The sequence below is a fragment of the Sciurus carolinensis genome, chromosome 12, assembly GCF_902686445.1.
Source record: "Sciurus carolinensis chromosome 12, mSciCar1.2, whole genome shotgun sequence".
NCBI classification, from domain to species: domain Eukaryota; kingdom Metazoa; phylum Chordata; class Mammalia; order Rodentia; family Sciuridae; genus Sciurus; species Sciurus carolinensis.
Window position 1 is genome coordinate 25,693,935 of NC_062224.1, and position 25,042 is coordinate 25,718,976.

At 36.3% G+C, this 25,042-nt stretch overlaps 1 protein-coding gene across 1 annotated transcript in view; it reads right to left on the minus strand.

Annotated features, from left to right (window-relative positions):
* Malrd1 (MAM and LDL receptor class A domain containing 1) overlaps positions 1 to 25,042 on the minus strand; it is a 686,047-nt gene that overhangs the window by 20,899 nt on the left and 640,106 nt on the right. Inside the window, exons 37-38 of the mRNA XM_047521295.1 lie at positions 10,329 to 10,408; positions 10,138 to 10,234 (exon numbers count right to left, since the gene is read on the minus strand). Coding sequence (XP_047377251.1) covers positions 10,138 to 10,234; positions 10,329 to 10,408 — 177 coding nt within the window. The remainder of the gene's footprint in view (positions 1 to 10,137; positions 10,235 to 10,328; positions 10,409 to 25,042) is intronic.

Here is a 25,042-nt window from a genome sequence, read left to right on the forward strand (position 1 = left end):
TGGGAAATTGCTGACACTCAAATTGGAAAATTTGAGGAGTGTTTGATAAACTGACAATTTACAATGATATGACCAGAATATAGAGAAATTATAAAGGATGGTGCAGTACACTGAGACAGTAACATCAGGCTTGTCACCGCCTTAAGCTGGAAGCAGAAAGAAGAAGTGGAACTAGGATAAGACAGTATAGAATCTACTGACAGACTCCTCACTTTCAGCAGCCAGCTGTAGGGAGAAGGTTAGGAATACCCAGACCTTCCTCCCTTTCCTCTCCCAGTATGTTCAGCTTTGACCAAATACAACAAAGTCAGAGGACAAGAAGGCCTGTTGGTGGAATTTATAAAAGCCAGTTTTTACGAATGTCCCTCTCCATTCTATTTTGGAGGATGGATTTATTAGGGTAGACAGAAGATGATGCTTGCCCTTTTGTTTCTCTATTTAAAAAATAAACTGAAATCTCTCTAGTGGGCATTTAAAGTCCTTAACAACCTCTCTACAATATACTTTTACAAGGGTAATCTACTTGATTGCCTTCCCACACTCTATAGCTACTTGTACCATTTTTGAAACCACAAGGTTCCATGTTTTCTTTTATGCTTTGGAACCCCCTTTACTCATTCACAGGTTTCTGGAACTTCTGCCTTCAATGATTCACATTATCATATCAATTCTGGAAGAGAGAATTTAATATTATAGGCATGGATATTTTATTTAGGGACCATGTGCCACTCATTTAAGAATTTCAAAGAATTTCAGATCTAAATACAGATGCCATCTCTTCTTTAGAGCCCTCAATGCCTCCATCTCAATTGCTGGCTACCACATGGCCTTTAGATAATGTATCAAGACTTGTCCTGGATGCCTCTCACTCCGCCTCTAAATATAAGTTCTACCTTCATCAACTATCTGGAGAAGAAAGAAAAGTTTTATGAGTAGTAGTCAGTTTTATGAGCATGGGAAAAATATTTTCTTTTCTTTGAGGCCTCTCTTGTGGCTCTTTCTTCTACTGCTATAGAACAAGAAAACAAGGGTGGGAATTAAGGGAAAATGATCAGAGAGCAGGTTGCTTGGGGCTTCCTTTAAAATAGGAAAGAAGAAAAAGAGAGAAGAAGGAAGTAAGGGAGAAAGAGGAGAAAAAGGAACCACATTGGTGGTCCAACCCTTTTTTGAAGGGTAAGATTTGAAAGATCTGCTCTCAATTTCTTTTTTCTGGCTCTAAGTTAACATTTGACAGGGTTGTCAGAGTGTGGCCGAAATATGCTCAGGGGATTGGGATTTGGGAGTAAAGTTTGTGGATCTCAAACTGTGAAAATAGCTGTATTTCTTGTAGGTGAACACAGGTGTGGACATGTGGAGAGATCACAGGTTTTGTATGCATTATGAAACCACCTTAACCATTATGCTACTGGAGTTCCAGTTTGTTAATGCTATGTATTCATTTCTGGGACCAGGCCAGGCTTACTAGTGACACTCTGGCTTAAAAAGCAGCTGAACGCCTTAAGGCATAGAGTAAGCAAGGTTTCGATTTTTGCTAAGAATAAATATTCATTGCTGGACCTTGGTTGGGCCTATCCAGGGATCTCAAACTTGAATAGCAGCTAAACTTCTGCCTTCAAAGATTCACATTATCATACCAATTCTGGAAGAGAGAATTTAATATTATAGGCATGGATATTTTATTTAGGGACCATGTGCCACTCACTTAAGAATTTCAAAGAATAATCTGTACTCTCCATTGGTATATGGGCAGCAGGTCTAGGATTTGGGATTCTAATCTTTTCTCCTTCTTTTCTTATTAAAAGCACAACCAACCATCATTCTCTTTCATTCTTTCCTGTAATGTTATCCTGTACGATTTTAGTTTACATTTCTATCATTACACTCATCAGAATCAAACAATAAAATTGAGTATGAGCCAGAAAGTTGGGATATTAATGAATTTTTCTTTCTGCCCTCTGAAGACTGGCACAAAAGAAAAAAATAAATAAATGTTTGTGCAATTGAATTAGGAGACCTACCCAAACTTACATGCACAGCTTATAACATCCTACCCAAGAATCCTTCCAACGTGTGCATACTTACTATTATACACTAAATGTATACACTGAAGTCCTAATCATTAAAGTGATGGTATTAGGAGGGGGGCTTCTTCAAGGAAACTAGGTTTACATAAGGCCATGAGACAGAGCCACCATAATGAGATTAGTAAGAAAAGAAAGAGACACCAGGTCTTCCTTTCTCTGCCCTGTGAGGACACAGCAAGAAAAAATCTACAAGCCAGAAAGAGAGTTCTCCTCAATACTTAAATCTCTGGTACCTACATCTAAAATTTTACAACCTTCAAAACTGTGAAAATAAATGTCTGTTGTTCAAGTCACCCAGTCTATGGTATTGTGTTATGGTAGCCTGAACTAATTTAAATTCTGTGAAATTATTTAGAAATATTTCAGGCCTAAACCTTTCAAATAGTTATTCATATAGACACTTTTATTTCTTAATATAGTTAAATATGTTTCTTTATTTTTAACTTTTATTATTTATTAAGTTAGCACAATATTTCAGCAGCATATGCCCCAATGCAGGGTAAGGAACAGTTATTTATTGTGATTTTTGTCCTAGGCAAACACAATAAAGTCCTAAATAGGAAAACAGCAATTGTAAACCAGCTGCAATCAAAAGAAGAATAAATAGTTCACTATTTGTATCATTTAATCTTGATTTCTGGGTATAGATTTGATGATCACATCTCTTTTCTCTTACTATAAACAACTTTTAAGATCACCATGTTTGATGAGTCCTCTAAAGTGTCATGAATAAAATTCCAGTGCCTTTTGGACCAGATGTAGTAGATACCTTACAGAGATCTTTCACATTGATCTTATTGGCCCCTCCTCACCACTACAGGACCTTGAAATGGTCTTCCTGTAGTCATGTGACTGTTATTTGGTCCTGCCCCATATTTTACCCATATGTGTGTGTGTGTGTGTGTTTTGTTTTGTTTTGTTTTGCTTTTTTATCAGAAATGGGAATTCTACCCAAGTTGACTCATCAGAAGGTTTTCCTCTGGAATATGCAATGTGGACAATAAGAGAAAGAGACCATCACTCTACATGCCTGGGAAGGTGATATAGGACTAACACTCATACTTTAGTGAATACCTTTTGTTATAAGGACTGTAGAGGAAATACACCTACAGAGAGAATCACAAAGCAGACCAACAAAAAGAGGCAGAGGAGAGAAGCACAAGAAGAACTGAAGTGTCTTAGGTCTTCCCGAGCCCCCAACTCATTTATTCTTACCCTTGAGCTCTATGAGGCATACTGTGTCTTTCCCCTAAATTCTTTATTTTGATTAGGATGGCTGGAGCTGTGTTCTTTTTCCTGCAATCAAAGTGGCAAGTAGCTAACAGAAGGGTCATGGAAAGTACACTAAAATCCAGGAAATCAAACTTCTAACAGCAACTTTAAATGGCTTGTTCCTGTGCTTAGTATTGTCTAAGCATACAATCTTCATCCTATGTTCTTGAAAAAATTAATTAAAAATTTTCTTTCAAGTTACTGAAGGATCTCATGTGCTATAGATTTTTTTTTTTTGGTACTAGGAATTGGACTCAGTGGCATTTAACCACTGAGCCACCTCCCCAGTCCTTCTTATTTTTTACTTTGAGACAGTATCTTGATAAGTTGCTTAAGGCCTCACTCAGTTTCTAAGGCTGACTCTGAACTTACAATCCTCCTGCCTCAGTCTTCCCAGCCACTGGGATTACAGTAGTATACCACCAGTCCCACATGCAACAGATCCTTTTTATAAAATTTGATAAAAAAATCTTTTGGTTAAAGTTTATTTTGAGAGGATGATAATTTCTTGCTCACATTAATTACTGAATCTTTAGGTTTGGGCATCATTCTCAATGTGAACCACTGTTATTTAACTATCGCTTGGTCAAATGTTTCATATAACTTTAGTTAGTCAAATGTTTCATATAACTTTAGGAAAAACAGACTTGTTTGGAAATTCAATGTGTAATATTTTTATTTGAAAGTAATCAGTGGGTACAGACAATGGTTTTTGGTGATGCTAAGTATAAATACATCTCAATAAAGTTCAGGTAATCTTTAATAATCACACATTGGGTACTAATTAGCATGCAATGCTAGGGTCTTGGGGAAAGGAAGATAAGGATTATAAGGAAATAGATAAGTTGACTATGTAATAAGTGTGGTAACCCTGTTGTTCAGAACGATGTTTTGAGTGACTAACCATGACAGGATGGCAAAAAATGATTGCATGGTTTAAAAAATATACAACTACATAGCAGAGGATTTGAAAAGCCACATGCTTTTGGGGAATAGTGAGATTTTTCTCAAGAGCAGGGTGCAGAAGAGTGGAAACATCAGAAAATTAAACTTGGTTAGCAGTCCTTAAACTTTGTCATGTAAGTGCTCCCTAAAATAATTTTGCAAAATTATGCATCCCCTTTTACATGTTAAAGTTACTACCTAACATTTATAAATTTGATCTTTCTAAAATATTTGATATTGCAAAATTCTTCAAATACATTTTCATAAAATTTTGAGAATTTAGGTTGAACTCCTTAAAATTCCAGAAATTATTAACTGGGCCAACTGACATAAATGACAAAGCCAGTCCTGTTATCTATCCAATTGTCTCTATTAATTGTGATTTATAATTCTAAGTGGAGGGTTGGTAGGGAAGGGTGGTAAGAGAGATGGAAAAGAGAAAAGAAAACAAAGCAGAGCAGAGTAGAAAAGAACAGAGTGGAATAGAGTAACTTGGAAGAAGTTTCTATCTTGTTCCCCTTTCAATATTGCTTGTCTCAAATCTGTCTCTCTGGGGTGGATGCATTCTCATATTATTCTTCTGTGCCCTCCCCTCCCCGGGGGATATCTCTCTGCCATAGATGAGTTATTTTAGTATGATTGATGATAGGTGCTGGATAAAGAGGAGAATACCTGAGAAAAAGTGAAATGAGAAAAGAGATGGGCCGGCCAGATGTACCTTTCTTACTCAGATTCCTTCTGGGAGGGAATGTATGAAATCTGACTATCTGCAAAAAGACTCCTTTGAAGTTGTCTGTGCCACTGACCCTTGAGAAGTCTCTGAGGCCCCAGGGTAGGCATCCTTGCTACTGAAGAGGATGGTGGCAGAGGAGTGGTAGAGGTTCTGGTTTTGCTTGGCCTTTACTGGGACCAGGCTAGTCTGTTTCCTGGGCGGGGTGTGGAATGGGTGACTAAGGAGATGTTAAGAAGACACAGAATCCAGTATGGAGTGATATCTGATTTTGGTAGTAACGGGGAATAAAAACTTTTGTTTGGGATTTTGGAAATCAGAGAGAGAAAATATCACAGAGACCAGAAGAGAACAAGGAGGTAAACCAGAGGGTCAGAGACAGAGATGCTATTTTGGATCTCACCTACTACACTATATGTGGAGCCCAAGACTGGGGTTAACCAATCGAGCTATCTAAAGAATTTTAAAAACTTTAAAGTGCTTCTATTTTGTTGTTGTTGTTGTTTATTTGTTTGAAGTCATTCATTCCCTCCGTATTCTATCAGGTGTCTTCCTTCTTGACCCAGCTCACTTATCTTAGGCAAATTTCATAGTTTTATGGTCACTTTCAATGATTGACATTTAATCCAATTCATTTTAAAGCTACCAAATAATATCAGATTCCATTCTCTATTTGTCTCCTGTCCTTCTTCCACTGTAGACTTATAGTTAAACCAGGGCTGCTGCTTTAAATAAGGAAGAGGGTGAGGTTTGTGGTTTGAATTGAAACAACCCATTTTAGCTCTATGGTAGACACAAAAGGTTGGTTGTGAAATCTTCTTATCAAATTAGTCACCTATCAAAGGTAGGGATATGCCTCCTATTGCCTAATGGGTTAATGTAGTTCTGAAGTGTTAATGTGTGTGTGTGTACCTTTTCCTTGTCAAGATCTCCATGATGCTAGTGTATAGATTTCATGTATATGTGGAAATGAACTTCACTTTGGTCCCTTCCATTATTGAACACCTTGAAAAGACAGCTTTGTCAGAAGAAATACAAATGGGCAACAAATATATGAAAAAAAATTTCAACATCCCTAGAGATCAGAAAAATGCAAATCAAAACTACATTGAAATTACATCTCACTCTGATTAGAATGGCAATAATCAAGAATACAAATAATAATAATAATAAATGCTGATGAGGAGGTGAAGGAAAAGGCACACCCATACATTGTTAGTGGCATGGTAAATTAGAACAACCACTGTGGAGATTTCTCAAAAGACTAGGAATGGAACCACCATATGACCCAAATCTTCCATTTCTCAGTATTTATCCTAAAGATCTAAAATCAGGGTACTATAGTGATACAGATACATCAGTGTTCATGGCATCTTAATTCACAAAAGCCAAGTTGTGGAACCTGCCCAAGTGTCTGGCAACAGATGAATTAATTAAGGAAATGTGATATAAATACACAATGGAGCTTTACCCAGTGATAAAGAAAAATGAAATGAGGTCATTTGTTAGTAAATGAATGAAACTGGAGAACATCGTGCTAAGTGAAATAACCCAGATTCATAGAGTCAAAGGTTAAATGCTTTCTCTCATGTGTGTAATCTAGAACACAGAAAGGGGAAAATGTGTGGCATGAATCTCATGAGAGTAGAGGGAAGATCAATGGAGTAGAGGAAGGAGATTAAGAGGGAAGGAAGAGGGACAGGAAAAGGAGGAAATGCACAATGAATTTGACAAAATTATACTACATACATATATGAATATACCACAGTGAATTCCACTTACATATATTTATCAAGTACCAATTTTTAAAATAAATAAATAAATAAAAGGAAGGTCTATAGAAGAAAGAAAGGGCAATAGGTAGAGAGGCAGAATAAAGGAAGCACTGGGGACTGAAATGGATTAAATTCCATGCATGTATGAGTAGGTCAAAATGAACCCCACTATTATGTATAATTCTAATGCACAAATAAAAACATTAAAAACAAAAAGATAGCTGTGTCTACCTTCAGCCCAATGCTTATCCCAATACCCTTTCCAGTGCTATCACGTTACCTGAACTGGTAGCTCTATGGATAACCCTACAATCCCAATTTATCTCTGTTCTTTTTGCCTCTTCAGATGGACTAAAGGAAGTTTCCCATCTTCTGAGAGTTGTGCAAAACTGGGATATAGTATGACTTGCCACTCTCCTTCCCCGCCATTTTTCCTAGATACTCTATCACCTCATCACCTAGCTATCAGCTAGTGCAGTTTATCACCTAGCTAGTGCAGGACACTATTGGCCACCCCCTTTTATAGTGGAAACTGAAAGTTTTAAACTGAAAGTTGTGTTGATGTCCATCTGCTGAGGGTACACAAGTCAAACACTCTTGTAGGCTCTGAAAGCAGAGCTGAAGATTTTTTTTCACATTTTTTTCTAGACACAACCAATTGTGTCTATTAATTGTCTTGGAGCTCTTCTGTTATTTAGCTTTGGGGAGTACAGCTGGTGATATCTTCCTCCCCTTCTCCATTTCTTCCCTGAGAAAATGGTAAAAACTTCTCACCACAAATACTGGCCTCCTTCAAAGACAATGACTTACAAGAAGCCCTTCTTCCTTTCTTCCAGGTCTTTCCTTAGACTAGAGAGATGAGAGACTGAATTCCAGCAGTGGAGATGATTCTGCTCCCTTTAGTAAGCCTTAGTGAGTTGTGTCTTACTCCAATTATTGGTAGTTTTGGCAGTTCATTAGAAGGTATGGTACTTGGAGCCTTCTACTTGAGGGGTGTGGGCAAATTTCATTCCATTTCTGCAACATTTGTGCCAAAGGGATTGTTCTTTTCAGATTAGAGTTCTGATAGGATGATAAACTCAGCTATATTTCAGCTTTTCATTTCAAATAATGATCTTAGCCCTTATCCTAGGACTTCAAAGGTAAGCTTCAGGATATGGAAATGATGGGCACTAACCTCAAACGGGTTAAAGAAAAATTTCATAGAAAAATGTTCAGCAAGTGGTTGAATGTAGGTTGTGGATCTGGAATTCAGAAAAGAATTTCAGTGTGAGAAAACTGACTTAAATCCATTCACATTCAGATGGCATTTGAAACCTTGAAAGGAAATGACATCTCCCATGGAGAATGTGCACATATGCTTGTGGAAGGAAAGGATATAGATAAAGCTGGGGGTGTGTCAATAAGTGATGGGAAGAAGGGGAGATGAAGGACAGGCAGGTGTCCACAGAAGGAAAATTAAGGTAAGATGGACAAGGAAGTAGGCAAAAATAAAACAGAAATAAAGTTTAACAAAACAAAACAAAAAAAAGAGGTGAGTAGCAAAGAAGAGAAAGAATGCAAATGAATGAAAGAAATAGAAGAGAAAAGAGAGGACGGTGGCTTTGTCAGACTGTGGCATAGAGCTGCTGACATTTGCCTGGGAGCCTCTCAATAGCTCAAAGTATAGGTTTCTAATACGAATTTGGAGGAGAGAAATTTAGGACTCCTTCCAAGGGCTCTTGCTGCTTGTTGGATATGACAACTTGTTTATATATTAGGATGATTAACTTTATGTGTCAGTTTAGTCAGGCTATGGCACCTTGCCTGGTTGGTCTAGATGTTGCCGTGCAGGGTTGTTTTTTTTTTTTTTTTAATATGCTAAACATTTATAGTTGACTGTAAAGTCAACTGATTGAAAATGTTCAAGTAAAGCAACTTACTTTTTTACTCACCCATAACATGGGTGGGCCTCAAGAGCAGAGACTGAAACTTCCTTGAGAAGAAAGAATTCTGACTCAAAACAACATAGAAACCCTTTCCCTGTTCCCAAGCACCTGCGGGCTTGCCTGGCAGATTTTGGATTCAAGGCTGTACCATCAACTCTTGAATTTCCTGTCCTACAAGGTTCCTGCTTGCCAGGTCTTACAACTGTAAGATGTAGTTGTTTAAAATAAGTCAAGCTCTCCCTCTTCCTGTGTTTGAAGAGCTAAATAAAATATCTATCTATCATCTATCTCTATATATATCTAAATTCTGAAGAATCCCAGCTAATAAACATGTCTATTCTAGTACACGAGCAGTATTTCATTTATGTGTCTCTTTCTCCCACTAGATTAAAAACTTTTTAAAGTTCAGATTGCTTCTCGCTCGTGTCTCTCCTCACATTTCCTGACATATTTTAGGCATATAAAATTTTTAAAATGAATACATGGTAAGATCTCCTTAATGATAACAGATTGATAGTCTGGGCAAGGGACACCATAGTTCGGTAATAGCTCTCTTTAATTCATGATATCAAGATGTGTATTTGCTAATTAACATGATTTCAGGCTGGAGATCTGAGGAGAAATTACCAGGTGGGACTACAAGTTGACACAAGGAAAATGATTTGTTAACATGTCAATTTGCAGTAGGTATAAATCTCTGACCCAAAACTCAGGTGTGCAGGAAGTGAAGCAATGCTTTAATTTCTTAAAGTTTTATGCAATCTTATTATGAGCTCTTATTTTGCTGAGTTTATGGAAAAGTCAAGTATTTCATTATTGGGGTGAACTGTAACCTATACTAATGATGAGAAGATGGCTGAGGGGTAGAAAGCTTTGGATCCTAAATATCTCTGTAGATTGTAAGGGCCTCTGAGTTTTATGCATGAGCCCAGGATGCAGATTTTCTTCAGGCACAGCTGTTCTTGGTCTCTTCTTTGAGTATTGCTCATGCCATGGGAGTCTTGGCTTAAAACATCGGTGCTGAGAGGCCAGCCATTCTGTATAAGCCAAGAAAGGATCGCTGTTGAGGTTCTGCTGTTTCTCAGGTACCATCAGGATGGTACACATAGCTCCTCATCTGTTTTTAGTCTGTGAACAATGTCATAGTTTCTCTCTCTCTCTCTCTCTTTCTGGTGTCTTCAAAAAGGCTCCCAACATTATCTTAAGGCTTTTTACTAAAATATATAAGAGTGATCATTGTTAGGTAGCTTTTGTTTCTGCCCACAAAAATAAACCTGTGCAGTATGGAAACATAGGAATTTCATGCATGTAACGCAGGATAAAAAGAAAATACAGCAAGTGAAAAGTTTCAGAAAACTCTTCTGTTACTTATGCTTCATTGAACAATTAAAGGCATCGATTACCTTACTGGTTCTTTTCTGTTTGCAAGACAACACAAGATGGTAAGGATAACATGAGTCATCAGGAATGCAAATCCGATACCCAGAAGTGGCCATATGTCTGGAATTTCAAACAGATTAAAAAAGTAAATATATATAGCAAAAAACATTAAAGACCCCAAACCAAGCCATTTTTTAGTCATAATGTCACCTACTGTTCTGACTGTACAGGACATCTAAAGTAGGAGGATTGAACTTGATGTGGCATCGGTTTCCCTTCCATCCTTGTCCACATCTGGAAACAAGAGAAAATGGGATAGTTGAAAATGAACAACAAAAAAAATAATAATAATGGAAACATAGTTGAGCAGAATTTTCATGAGATAAAATGATGAAAGTCAATAAACAATAAGATACCAGAAATATGGGTAACTTTGATAAGGAACCAAAAATAATAAGCCAAAAGAAAGCAAAATTAAATTTTATTATTTTCATATTATGGTATGGGATGATTTTAAAAATATCTATCCCTTTCTTGACTTTATCAGAAAGAAAGAAACCTGGTTTCCACATGTTCCTTTTTTGTTGTTTTCAAATATTGACTCGTTTTTCACCAGTATCCAATATCATTTACTTAATCATCAATCAACTCAAACCTATCACATTTTTTCCAATTGTGAGCAGATTTAAGTTCTTACAGATAACCAATAAAGTCTATTGAAGTTGTATATTAACATAAATATAAACCAGAGAACATATTTCTCTCTCACAACATAGGAGTGAAACTTCCCGTACCTATATTTGGAATCATGTTAATTATCTCACTTGGTGTATTAGTAAAAAAGTAAAATAAAAAAAAAATCAGACTCCCACCATCAGGGTTTTAATACCTTTGCTTTATTTAGAAATGTAAATGATGAAACATGTAACATTGATATGACTGGTACTCAGAAAGTTCAGAATTGAAAACTAGCTTGTGCCTCTGAGGGAGATGAAATTCATTTCTAAGTGGTAAATGTGTCCAAATTTTTCTGGTACCATGGGCTTGCATATGTGTGTGAAAGTTTATATACACGTGCTTACTTACCAGAAATAATGGGGTACAAATCAAGGTGGGTCTGGCTGAATTTCCTTCCAAGTTTATAGAAAAATAGGATTAAAAACTAGCTTTTGAATGTGTGTATTTAAGAACTATGTGTTAGAAGCAATGCTTATTCAGCACAGACTTATTGTATTTTTTTTTCTCAATCTCTCTTTTAAATGTGGAAAATTATATGCTTAAAAGTAATTCCTTCAAAAAGCAATCAACTTATTTAAATAGTAAAAAACTTAAGAGGTTCTAGGAAGTCTGTTAGACTGTCTTCCTTTGCTAAGTAAACATTCTTTAAAAAGTGGAAACTAAAGACAATTTGATGGTTTTGATGTTTCTCGAACTCAAATTAAAGTAAATTAGAATTTTTTAAGATTCGAGTATTTGGTTTTTATTTTCACAATCCTCAAGACGTGTTCCTTGTCAGTCGCCATTTGACAGCATGAATCCTTTGTGGCAATATTCCACATGTGTACACATTGGTGTGGTTTAAAGATAAGGAACACTTTTACATTCTGAATTAATTTGGTCCCTTTAGATTTTGGAAGTACCACTTCTCTTGTCAGTTTTACAGTAATTTCCACCTTAGGCAAATAATATATATTTGATGTGCCTTTTAACATACATTCCAGTGGAAAGTATCTGGGGATGCCAGTTAAAAAATAATGGCAGAAACCCAAACCCTGTCTATCATCTATCTATTTCTATTGTCCATCTTTTTCTCTACATGTTTCTATATTTATATAAAACTTGGTGAAGTGGACAAGGTAGAAGAGAAGGGAGAAACATTTTCTGAGTTGCATAAAGAAGAAAGTAGGAATACTAACATATGTTTTCACCTTTTATGTTAAACTAAACCTCTATGGAATATCCAATGTTCAAAGTAATGATGACAATTTGCTCCCTAGACCTCTTTAAATTCTCCCAGACAGGGGTCTCCACATGCCTTGAAATGCTATTCTGAGGACAGCAGGAACAGCAAGCCAGAATGATGTTCTGAAGTTCTGCCCATCCATTGAGCAACAGCAGTGAAATAATTTTCTCCTGTCATCCCCTTCAGTAGTGTGGGCTGGAAGGGAAAGCAGAAAATCCTGTCTGTTCTAACAACAGTTGGATGAACCTATTTCCTCCAAGCTGACCATAAATCTCTATTGAACATCATTAAGACATTTTAAGAGGAAAATACTAGAGTCATTTTCTCCATTGTTTTTCATAAATAGTCTGGACGAAGCAGCTTAGGTATCTCACTTAACTATTTTCATTATTACAAAATTGGCATAACACATGAAAATTAGGAGAATTCCTGATCCTCAAGGATATTTTTATTTATTTTTTTGGTAATGCATTGGGTATTTTTGCAGTGACTGGAGGTGAAAGATGAAAGCTTTTGTGGAAAGAAGAAGAAAGGGAAAGAGGATGAGTTTCAGGGAAGAATTCAGAATGCTTGTTAGATGACTGCCAACCAAAGAATACCAGTCCAGGTGGGGACACTGGAGGCATAGCCAGGGTCCTGGGGAACTGGGTGTTTGGTCAAGTGGCTTGGTGGGTGTGGAGAGTACTGTATGCTTGTCTGAGGCTAGATTAATTTCTAGAGGAATCGGACAATGAGAATTACTTTATTAGCTTGACAAGGATGAGAACTGCTCTCACAGGTAATCTTTTAGGTATTTTGTGACTCAACAAAATTGAAATGCAAATGTGGTTTTACCTCTTGTGAAACCCAAAGGTTCATAAAGATCTTTAAAATTATTTAATACTTGTGCTAAATTTGTAGCTTGGATTTTTTCATTTGTTTGTTTTCATTTTGAGAAGGAAAAGAATAATGTTAGATGTGATGCAATTACTTTGAATATTTTATAAAATTCTTTTATTTTCATAATGAATCATTAGAATTGGTTTCACAAAATTAATGGCAGGGAAAAATAATTTTTTTTATTCAGATAATATCCATCTGAAAACACTGCGTTTTTAAATTTATTTAGAGCTCTATGTGGCTCTGGCTTTTACCACTTATTTCATTTCCACACTGGGGAATTTCAACTTTACTCTAACACCTCTAGAAGTTCAAACCACCACCCAATTATAGTGCAAATTCATTTAATCACCTATCTTCCTTCCCTATCTTCTACCAAAATTGTTCAGAATTTCTGATTGGTTGGGATCAAACTCTCCTTGAACTCTGGGCTCTTCCCGTTCTCTTGGTTGTAGGAACTATCCATCATCACCTAGCATTTCTAGTTAGCAGGGATTAGTTCATAGATAGAAATGGATATGTGTCAGTAAGAATTTTCTCACCAAGGGATGCATTTCAATGGATATTTGTGGTAAGAGACTTCCCCTTCTCAACTATGATGTGAAAGAAGAAGAAAGTAGCCTTCTTAAAATCAGGTAGTCATCTGCTTTCTGCAAAAGCCATCCAGAATATAAAATCAAGTGTAGGAAGATAAAGCCCTGGGTAATCACTGGGAGATGGAGCAACAACTTTAAATGGCATCACAAACTCCTCTAATAGTTCATGATTCAATTCTGCTGTACATTTAGACTTTTAGTTACATAAGTCAATAAATTCCTTTACCATTTTGGCCACTTGGAAGAGTGGGTCTTCCATTATTAGCACACACATACACATACATACATGCACACAAACATCAGTTTTCTACTCATCTATTTTATTTGTTAAAGTTCTTCTCATTAAATTATTAGTAAGAAGAAATATTATTCATAAAATAATGAATGTGTACTATGTACAAGGCCCTCTACAAGATATAGAGAGGTTATAAAGATGAATAAGATGTGGTTGAGAATTTATAGAAGCATGAAGTTAGAGAATAAAAATACATTAGAAAATAACTAAGATACAAAATAATAATGAAATATAAAGAAAGTCAAAGAGAAGTACAAAAATAAATGATGAAATAATTGTTTCATGAATCTTTATTTTTCCAGACCCAGAAAGTGAATAATGTGCAATGTCAACTGGGCACTGAAGAAACATGAGGTATAGTAAGTAATATTTCCTTCAAAGAATCAAGTGTTTATATGTATTATATGACAATGGTTCAGAAAAATTGGTCATCCAAGTAGATAGAAATCATCTAAAAATGACTGGATCTGAAGAGATGTGTTCAAATATGAGCTAATAGAATCCCAAACTAACCTTCAGATTTTCCAATTTTTTATTATCACTTCTTTTTCAACAATAATTTAGTTGTGTCATTTTGAAAGATCTAGAAGGAAAATATCTTCAGTATACATTTTGAGTATATAACAAATTAGATTTACCATTTAGCATTAGAAATGGTAGGTTTGTTTCCTTTTTATTAGGCATTTTTATAGTGACACATTATGACTATTAAATTTATGTTTTTCTTTTTCTGTGAGGAGGAGCCAGTATCACCCCACATTTACAGTTCACACTTTAGAAAAGTGCCAAAATAAGCCTAGCCAATAAAAAAAGAGAATACCTGCTGAGCACCTAATATGGTTTAAAAAGACTCTAACTGCTTTAATAGATTATTTTTAATATAACAATGTTACGAAATAGGGATCATTTCCCCATTTCATTGTTGAGAAAATGAAGGCATGGAGAAGTTGTATTCTAAGTAACCCCGGGTGCATTTCAAATGAAATGTTCAATTTTGACTCCTAAGACCATGCTGTGCAGAACATGGTTTGGCTTCCCATACACTTTCTAAAGTTGGAATATAGTTATATGTAATGGAGTTGGTTTTATGACTTTAATCTTTTAGGAAAGCAATACTAGGTGAAATGTCTGGATTTAATGGTCTGAAAATTCCATTTATCACATTTAGGCCTCACCCTGAAACATCCTGCAGAGATGTCAGCTGAGGTGCGGGAAGAGCAAGAAATTAAGTCAGGGTATCTGCTGCTTTCTTGCTATGTGACTTTGGGAGTGTCAACAAATATCTTTAGTTTCCTGTTTATGAATAGCAATAATTATAACCTATAGAATGTGTGTAAGAAGCACATAAAACAATGCATATGTCAGTACATTGTAAAGTGCAAATGCCATGCCAAGCTGTTCAATATACACAGTTTCTCTGATTTCAGGTATAAATTCTGGTCATGACTGTATCTGCTGCCCTTAAGCACCCAGGCCCTAACAGTGTGGTCCTCCTGAGAACTAGATCCTACAAGAACTAGATCCTACAAGTGCTGACTCCAATCCCTCCATGAATTTAAGATTAAAACTTAGAGCAAAAAGTCAATGCCACATCTTCTCATTTCATGACTTGTCGAGAGTGCCATTAATTAATTTTATTTTTTTGTACTGGGGACTGAACTCAGGGGCACTCAACCACTGAGCCACATCCCCAGTCCTTTTTTGTATTTTATTTAGAGACAGGGTTTCACTGAGTTGCTTAGGCCCTCGCTAAGTTGCTGAGGTGGCTTTGAACTTGTGATTCTCTTGCCTCACCCTCCCAAGCAGTGGGAATTATAGGCATGTGCCACTCATATCTGGCAAGAGTGCCATTAAATAAAACAGTTTAACATGAATATTCCTCAAGGATCTTGATGCATTGTCGCCGCCCTTGGCAATTTGTTACCGCCTGCAGCAACAATTGTGCGGGTATTTATCGGAGGTGGACTGGAAACTGAGCCACTTCTATTATCTTTCTCTTTAGTGCGCTGCCTTCTTGCTTGCTTGCTTATTCGCTAGTTTATAGATGATAGAGGAAATGAGGCTTACTTGCTTTGAGAGGAGAGAGAGAGAGAGGCTTTGCATAAGAGAGAAAGAGAGACTTTGCTTAAGAGAGAGAGACTACACTTTCAGAGATCTATATCTTCTTAGTTCTGCTGCTTCTTCTTAAAGGTGCATCCTGCATCCTGCGTCCTTCACTCTGCTATCTAGAGGTGTGGCTTTACTTCTCCGTTCTGCAATGTGCAACCTGCTTTCTGCCATCTATCAGAGGTGCTGCTTAACCGTGCTTATCCGGTTATCCCTCTACTAGCTGCTTATCCGATGGTGCTTCCTATAGGTGTGTCTTATATACCTAAGGCAGCCAATCAGTTTAGGATAAAGTAGCATGGTTGGAGCATGCACTACAGTACTAGTTAAGAATGAGGAACATCTGTTGACCACTAGCACAAAGAAGACATTAACTAATTAGGCAAAAGTAGATCACTCTGTGTTAACACTAATTATGCGCCACACCTCTTAGCTCAACGCCAGCCGCCATCTTAGGGTTACCCAAACATGTCTTCTGCAATGCATTATACAAGTAGGGGAAGAAAAAGCAGATGTTGATGTTCAGTGCTTGCCACGCACATTCCCTCTCAACTGCATGAGGATCCTACCCCATCAGATGCGCCCCAACTGGGAAAAAAGGTAGAGATGCACCCACTTAACCTGAAGGCTTCTGCTCCAACCCACAACCAAACATTGTCTGAGCCACGTGCTAGCCTCTACCAGGAGAAGCGAGTGAAAAATTGAGACGAACTCTTCACAAGTCATCCTTACTATCATGGGTGAATTCATTGTAACAGAAAATGAGTAAGCAGGAGAAGCACTAAATAATCTCTAAGCCACAAGACAACGAAATTCCACAGTGAATACCAGTGATTAATTTGCTTAGACTAATTTCTCCCATGACTAATTAGCTCCAGCATGTTGTATAATATTTATAAGTATTCAATAGAGCCCACCTGACAAAGAAAGATAAACATCCCACTCCATCCTGCATTAGGGCCTGTTTTCTTAACACGAAGAGGAGAAACAGAGAAATAAAATATAATTAGATTCTTTCAGACAAAGCCAACACCCTAATCTTTCCTAAATTCTAACAGGTTTTCTGCTATTACTAGGTTGTTACTGAGGAGTTATTGAAATAGCTCATTTCTGGGTGTGCTTGGTAACACCCATTCATTACTCACTAACACCTGGAACACAAGCTCCTCCCCTCTTGATTGTCATTTGTGTGCAGGCCCCAGCTTCTTTGTCTCTTTGCCAGGGAAAACAAATGAGGAGCTGCACGCTTACTAAGCTGTGTTCATGAGCTAATTTGTTGGGAACTGACAGAGGGTTTACTCTGGCTTTGTAAATGACTTGAATTGTTTAATAAGTCTAAAGCAATAAAATTGTTTTATTTATTTATAACCATCCTAAAAAGTCTGAAGTAAAACACAGGCTAAAGCACAGGTATGTTTATTTCATAAGCATGTTTGCATATTCAAATGTAGAAGAAATTATACATGTCAATGAGAAACCTTATCCAACATTTTCATTGATTTAGGCTAATGTGGGGAGAACATATTTGATTGTACAAGTTCCAGTATTATGAAACTAAAAGAAATCTTAAGCCTATTTTAAAATATGACATTCTAAGCATCAGAGATAAGAATTTTGTGTTTAAAAATAAAAATATTAATAGGTTTAAAAAATTATCTTTCCATGTCCACTTTTTCACTTCATCTCAATCACCAAAGTTGGATCAGTTTTACCTCCTAAATGTTTTTTTTACCTACCTAACCTTCCCCGTTCTGATTCGGCTGTGTGGTCAAAGGCCCTTGTCATTCTGGTATTGAAACATGCTCTTTACAGGATTTCCTGCTTCCAGACTGAGGTCACATCATATAATTTCAATCCTCAGTTTCTTCCATGTCCAGTGTGGGTGAGGGAAAGGGTTTCTATTGGAGGGATGGGGTGACTATAAATTAATCACTAAGATACTTATTTAATAGAAAAAAAAACATAGGAGACATTTCTCTCTTTTTAATCAGGGGCATGACTGATTGAGCCATGCTAATCTGACTCTAATAATATGGAAGAGCCCACCTGACCTTTATTTATAGTCATACGGGTAAAAGGGGGGACCAGGAGGAGCTTCTTCAGTGAGAAACAGGATAGGGTGGAGTTAAGGAAGCCATTTCCTCCAGTGGGTTATCCCAGCCAGACCTGCAAATCTGGTGGTGAGCCACTGCATGGATACCACATACTCCAGGCAATCTGGAACAATCTCTTAATGATTGCCAGTTCCTGTGAGCCAGATTTCCATGTATGACAGCTTGACCAAGCCTGATTTTGCTAGTCATAAGTGGCTTCCTGCACATTTCCTTGACTGAAAACCTCACCACTTTCTTAGAGCTTGCAGAATCCTGTCCAGACCAGGTGATTACATAAGGAGGGGCTCTTCTGATCTGGCCTCTGGATGGTACAACTGGTTTGATCTCAATTCCTCTTTGGCCCCAAACCCTATATTTTTATTCAAAGTTCCTTCACCTAAGGAACACTTTTGGACTTTCCATGACATACATTTTCACTGACTGGAAGGTGGTTTCATTTATCAATCTGGCTAGCTGATATTTACCCCTAGGCACACAGACTAATTGTGTGACTAGACTTACCAACTTTGTCTTCAAGTCTCCCTGAGAATCCTCATGACAGCACATACTCAGGCAGTACTGAAATGTCAGTCCCTTTTAAATTTTTCTAGGCCATAAATTTACTGAAGGTCAGGCCCTTACCTGTTCAAACTTGTATGCTACCATTAGTACAATCCTGTGCATAAGTACTTGCTGAAAAATATTGTCATCACCATAATAGTAGTTCACACTTGGATGATGTGTTACAGTTACCCAAATGCTTTTATTTTGTGCTTAATTATCTCATTACACCTTTAGAACAGTCATTTACAACTTTGGTGTGCTTCAGAATCACCTGGGACATTTGTTAAAACTTAAGAGTGCTGAGCCCCACTTCCAGAGTTTCTGATTCAATAGGTGTAAAGTGACCTGAGAATTTCATTTTTAAAATCTCTTAGGTGATGTTGCTTCCGCTGGTCTGGGGGCAGACCGTCTAAGAACATCCCCTTGAGGTTAAGGATTATTTTACCCAATTTTCAGAGGAAACTGAGGCTCAGAGAGCAATGTTTTTGTAAGCCGTGGATTCAGGTCCTTTGAATTGCTGGCCTTGTCTTCTTGTCACAGCATTGCAACAATAAAAGTGAGGGGCTAGGGCTGTGGCTCAGTGGCAGAGCGCTTGCCTAGCCTGTGTGAGACACTGGGTTCGATTCTCAGCACCACATATAAATAAATAAAATAAAATAAAGGTCCACGGACAACTAAAAACAATATATATATACACATGTGAAATATTTGATATATTCCAATCCCTTATAGATGGCAGTTACATATTATCAGATTTTGTCCTGGGGATGATAATTTGAAAATTAAACCACGTGCATCTTTGTTGCTTTTATTGCAATTCTCTCTTGAATTAGTGGTGAAGTTATGTAGAATAGAAGGGAGGCATATTCACATATTCTTTCAAATATTGCAGTCCAGTAAAAAATTAACATTAATTACTTTTGCATGGAAACTAAGAAGATAAAATTGGTCTTCTGTCTCCCTTTTTTTCAAACAGATTGGTGTTGTAGCTGACATAATTCTAAAAAAAAGTTAATTTCTGAAGTTTATTCTTCGACTTTCCATTTCTCCTGTTTTTTTTTTTTTTTTTTTTTTTTTCATTAGCCATGAAGTAATATTTCCCTGGAGTTGGATGGGAAACAAAATTAAAAAAGAAAGGAAGAAGAAATAGTAGAGAAACTAAATAATTCACAAACTGGGCAGTTTAAAATGGGCTAGAAGTCAATAGAAACTCGTATTTTTTTAAGATGAATAAAGCAAAGGTCTTAAACTTTTGTTGTGGTCTGTAGTCCTCACAAGAAATAGGTTTTTGAAATGTTTCTTCTCTACATGGAGTCTGAATTTCCCTTCAAAACATATATTCTGCCAGGCACAGTACCACATGCCTGTAATCCCTGTGGCTCTGGAGGCTAAGGCAGGAGGATCATGAGTTCAAAGCCAGCCTCATCAAATGAGCGAGACTCTCAGCAACTTTGTGAGAACCTGACTCTAAATAAAATATGGAAAAAGGACTGGGGATATGGCTCAGTGGTTGAGCACCCCTGGGTTCAATTCCTGGTCCAAAAAAAAAAAATACATAAATACATATATATTCTCATCTGAGTTATAGCAAGATCTTAATCATGCTTTCTCTTCTTCATATTGAAATCTACATGAAAACACACAAACACAACATAAGAAGGCTAAAAATGAGAAAGAACAAACAGTGGATTGTTGGGCTCAGGCAGGAATTTCTGTCAACGCCACCACCCACAAAAGGTCAAACTGTGGGGGGTTCTAAGACTCACTTTGACATTTTGGTAAAGAAAAAAAGACCTTTACTTGCTATTCAAAACCAGGAACCTTGCAATGGCTTTCCATCAAAGTGAGAAGGAAGTCTAAATTGTGACCTCTTTGTTTATGGGGTAATTGGTGAGCACCTTCCGTTTGCTAGACTCTCCTCTAGGTTCTAGACCTCACAGTCTACCAGACTACATGCTTCTGGCCTCCAGTCTCACTCAAGATTGTGTTATACCTAAACACACTAAGCTCATGCTTGCCTTAGTGGTTTTACAGTTACTGTTCCCCATGACAGGGGAACTCTGTCCAAATCTTGGAATATTTTCCATTTTCACAGAATTGTGGTTTGGACTCAAGTTATGCTCTCTCGGAAAACCTTAATCAACAAGTCTACTATATATCACCTGCAACAAACCCATCCCCTCCCTTTCTAGCAATCTGCTCACCCACAGTATCTTAGCTTGTAGCATTTGTTATTATCCACATGTGCACACACATCTGTATTGTATCTATATATGTATCTCAAATATATCTGTAAATATATCTGTAAATATCTATGTATTTTGTATATGTATATACATAATATGTACTAAACTATAATGAACACAAATCTGAAAACCTGAATGCAATGAATAATTTTTCAGATACAATATAAATTCTAAAATTAATCTGAGCAGTGCAATAACACATTTGATATTTTTTAAACACCTTCAAACATTTATAAAATCAGGCCATTCTGTTCTTTCAAAGGTTATTCTCATGCTATATATACTGTTTTAGAAAATAAGCCAATATTTGCCTGATGATGGAGCCTCACAGAGAAAACCTGAGAACAATGTCATTTATAAATGCTGCAGTTCTAAGAAAAAAACAGCAATCTGAATATAAGAGCAAATTGTTCTGTGGGATTCAGTTAACACTGTCGCTTGCCTTGTGCTGTTCCAATTCATAAAGAAAAGGCAAATCAATTTGTATAAGGAGACTTATGGGCAGGAAGTACAAATAGAGGAGAAAACCTATTGTTCTAAGTTACCAACAGAGTACCTCCAATAATATTTCCACATCAAATCACTGTGCTGATGAATTTTTAATGCTGTTAATGAATAAGTAATCCCAGTTTTGTGTAAGCTCTTCTGAATATATAAAATGAATAACAATCCAATTTATTTTGTTGCTAATGAAAAATCTCCAAAGATATTTCCTGGTCTAGATCAATTTACTGGCAAATTCTCAAATTTTTGATAAACAGTCTCTCAAGTTTTTAATGATTCCCAGGTATTAATAATATATCATTGTAAATGTGAAAAGATGAAAGTTGAGCAATTTGTTTCATAAAGCTACATATCTCTATTATGTAAATCAAATATAACACATCCACAAAAATCATAGAGTGATCTTACTCAAAGTTGTACAAAAATCCCCAAATAAAATACAGTTGACCCTTTGTATCCCTAGGATTCACATTTGGGGTTCACCAGAAGCAGATAGAAAACATTTGATTAAACAATTCCATCTGTAACTGAACATGTACAGACTTTTTTTCTGGTCATGATTCCCTAACCAATATAGTATAATACTTATTTGCATAGTGTTTACCTGGTATTAGGTATTGTAATTAACCTAGAGATGATCAAAGTATACAGAGAATGTGTTTAGGTTATATGCAAATAATAAAGCACTTTACATAAGGAATTTGAACATCTGTGCATTCCAGTATCCACAGGGTCCTGGAACCAATCCTCTGGATATTGAGGGATGACCATAGAGTAGAAAATCTCTTATTAAGGAGTGTAGGAGCAGACAATATGGTTCAGAATAATTCCACTGTTCACATGTCTCCATTGTTAGATTCCATTATGATCTCTTACACTTCACAGCCTTGGACAAAATGAAGGATGATGGTCTTTAATGTGCAGCACCTGGGGAAGATGGAGCTGGAGAAGACAGGCTGTATTTGGCACAGAGGCAACATCCCTGGAATAAGAACAGGGTGGCGAAGCTAGCGATGGAAGAAAAATGACCCTGTTAAGGGCTATTTGATGTTGTGAAAATCTCATAAATTTTAAGGACAATAGGTCATTTAGCACCTGGCTGGGGATACTCTAGGTGGAGAGGGTGAGAGAGAATTTGTAAAAATAAAAGACAGAGCCAGAGAAGGCAGATGGTACCGATGGCTCTTTACCAAAGAGATGTCGCCCCATCTTCTTAGGTTTCAATGCTTTCTGTCACAATAAATCCTGATAGCAAATGATTTTTTTTCCACACCCTAGCTACAGAGCAAGAGGCATTTCCTGTTAAATTAAAAATGTATACAGTTTTAATTATTTCCCAAGCACTTTCCTGCATTTTTCAAGGAACAACAAATGCACTGAAATTCTTAGGCCATTTTTTATGCCTTGATGACTGACATGTAGCATATATTGGTTGGGTTTATATGTCTGAAATTATGATTCTTGTAGCATGCTGTGTTTGAATATATATCATATGCACAGATTGGCATGAAATAATATATATTTTTGCATTTGATTTACATTGTATATTTACATTAAATAAAAGGGTTTTGATTTAAAAAATTGATTCAAGTAATTGTTACACTGTATGTCCCATGTTGTATACCATATATGATGTACTAAAACATCTTAAAATTATTGTTTTTTTAAATAGATATTTTATACTTGATTCATTTGCTGGAAACTAATTATTGAGGTCCAAAGCTATATCCTACATATTAGGACAGAAGCACAAAAGACAAACTACCTGAGCTTACAAAGTTTACATTTTATTAGGAGAGTGTGTGTCTGTGTGGGAAAAGACAATAAAGAAATATCTAAATGGGTGGTTGCAGTGCCCAGTCACGGGTCTAGTTGGAGACTGTGAATGTGAACAATTCTTTCAAGAAATTTTGTCATGAAATGGACAAAGACAAATCTGTTGAAAACTGGAATAAAAAGTGGGGGAAAAAATGAGGGTTGTTTTGCCTTTTTCTTCAAGGTTAAATCTGTAAGAGCATATTTCTTGGTACTTCTGGAAATGATTCAGTGATGAGGCTGGTGTCTAATGAAGAGAGCAATGACATAGAAGAAATCCTTGGGAATTGGGGAAGGAATGGATTCCAGAGCCCTTAGGGGTGCAGGGTCTTTTCAGAGAGAAAATACGCGACATGACAAGTGAAGGCTTGTTTATAGACTTGCTGATGGAGTGACTTGACAATTTCTGATAATGAATCTCTTAAAGAATTTAAGGGGAAGAAATTGGTAGTGATTTGGTACTGTGTGCGGGAGTCTTGGGCTGTGGGGAGAGAAGAAAGCATACAGGTGAAATAATTTTTGACTTGGAAAGCAACAATACCAGAAATGTGTAGTAGTATTTTCAATTTTGAGTGCCTATTTAAGGTTATAATTCTGAACATATGTGGTGGAGGGAGAAAAGAAGAGGGTGTTTTGCTACATCTATGTATTCATTTAAATATTTGTGAATGGGCTAGGGAGTAGTTCAGAGGTAGAATACTTGCCTAGTGAGCATGAATAGTGTTAAAAATTTCAAGTTACATTAGATGTCATAAGATGCAAAGAAAATATAATGTCAATTTAACTCTTCTAGTGTGACCTCCATTTTTGTAAGTAATAAGATACATAAATGGTATTATTTATTTTTTGTTAGAGCTAAAACTTCCTCTGTATTATATACCTAGCAACTCCTTCCTGCCTCCTAGTAGCCACCTTTGATCAGTCAATATAAGAAAATTCATATTCAAAGTTTATTCTTACTATATAAACAGTATTATTCATGAGTCAATAGTACATTATTATTATGATCATTCAGGTTTTTGAATTTTTTTTCTGAAATTAATTATATAATTTATTTTCATTTCATCAGTTTGCTATATTTTGTGGATAATTCCTAAGTTCTCCAACAGCTTCTCTGGAATACTTATTAATAATTATTAATTATTTTGGTGAAAGTGACTGAAGAAAAAAATAACAGCACATTAAAAAATGAACTCTACTCTCTCATTATCCACCTGAAAGCAGAACAATATTCCCCTGTGAAGTTACATCCTCAGGCTTCCTGTTCTCATAAGGGGAGGCCAACTTACCCCGAGATGAGATGGCACAATAAAGAATAGACACAAACTCAACTTAGTAATTTTCATCTGCCTCTAGTTTCCCTGTATATTTGCATTCCTACAATCAGGCATTCTAGATGCTTCAAATTCTTTTCTTGCACCTAGTCACTTCTCCATAAATTTTGTGTTCTTTTATTTAGGTGCTATATGAGCACAAGTTCTAATCACCACTTTTGATTTTCCAGAATGTATTCATGATGCATGGACAGGTTAATAAAATTCTGTTTTGTTTTGTTTTTTAAAATCTTGTTCACCTATCTTTTGTCAGTTTCATTCACAGGTATCACTCAAGGAACCTAAGATGGGTAGGAAAAAAATTATTTCCTCCACTAAAAAAGGAGTGAATACAATTAATCCTAATAGGCTCCCTTTATTAACTAAGACTTGTAATTTGCTCTGGCTTAAATGGAAATGTTCAATGATAGATGAATAATTAATATTATTTAAAATAACTTTGTTAAATAAATAAAAAAAGTTACAATGAAAAGAAAAGACAAAAAATAGCTTCCCAATGATATTCAGAATATAAGATCCTAATTTTAAAAATA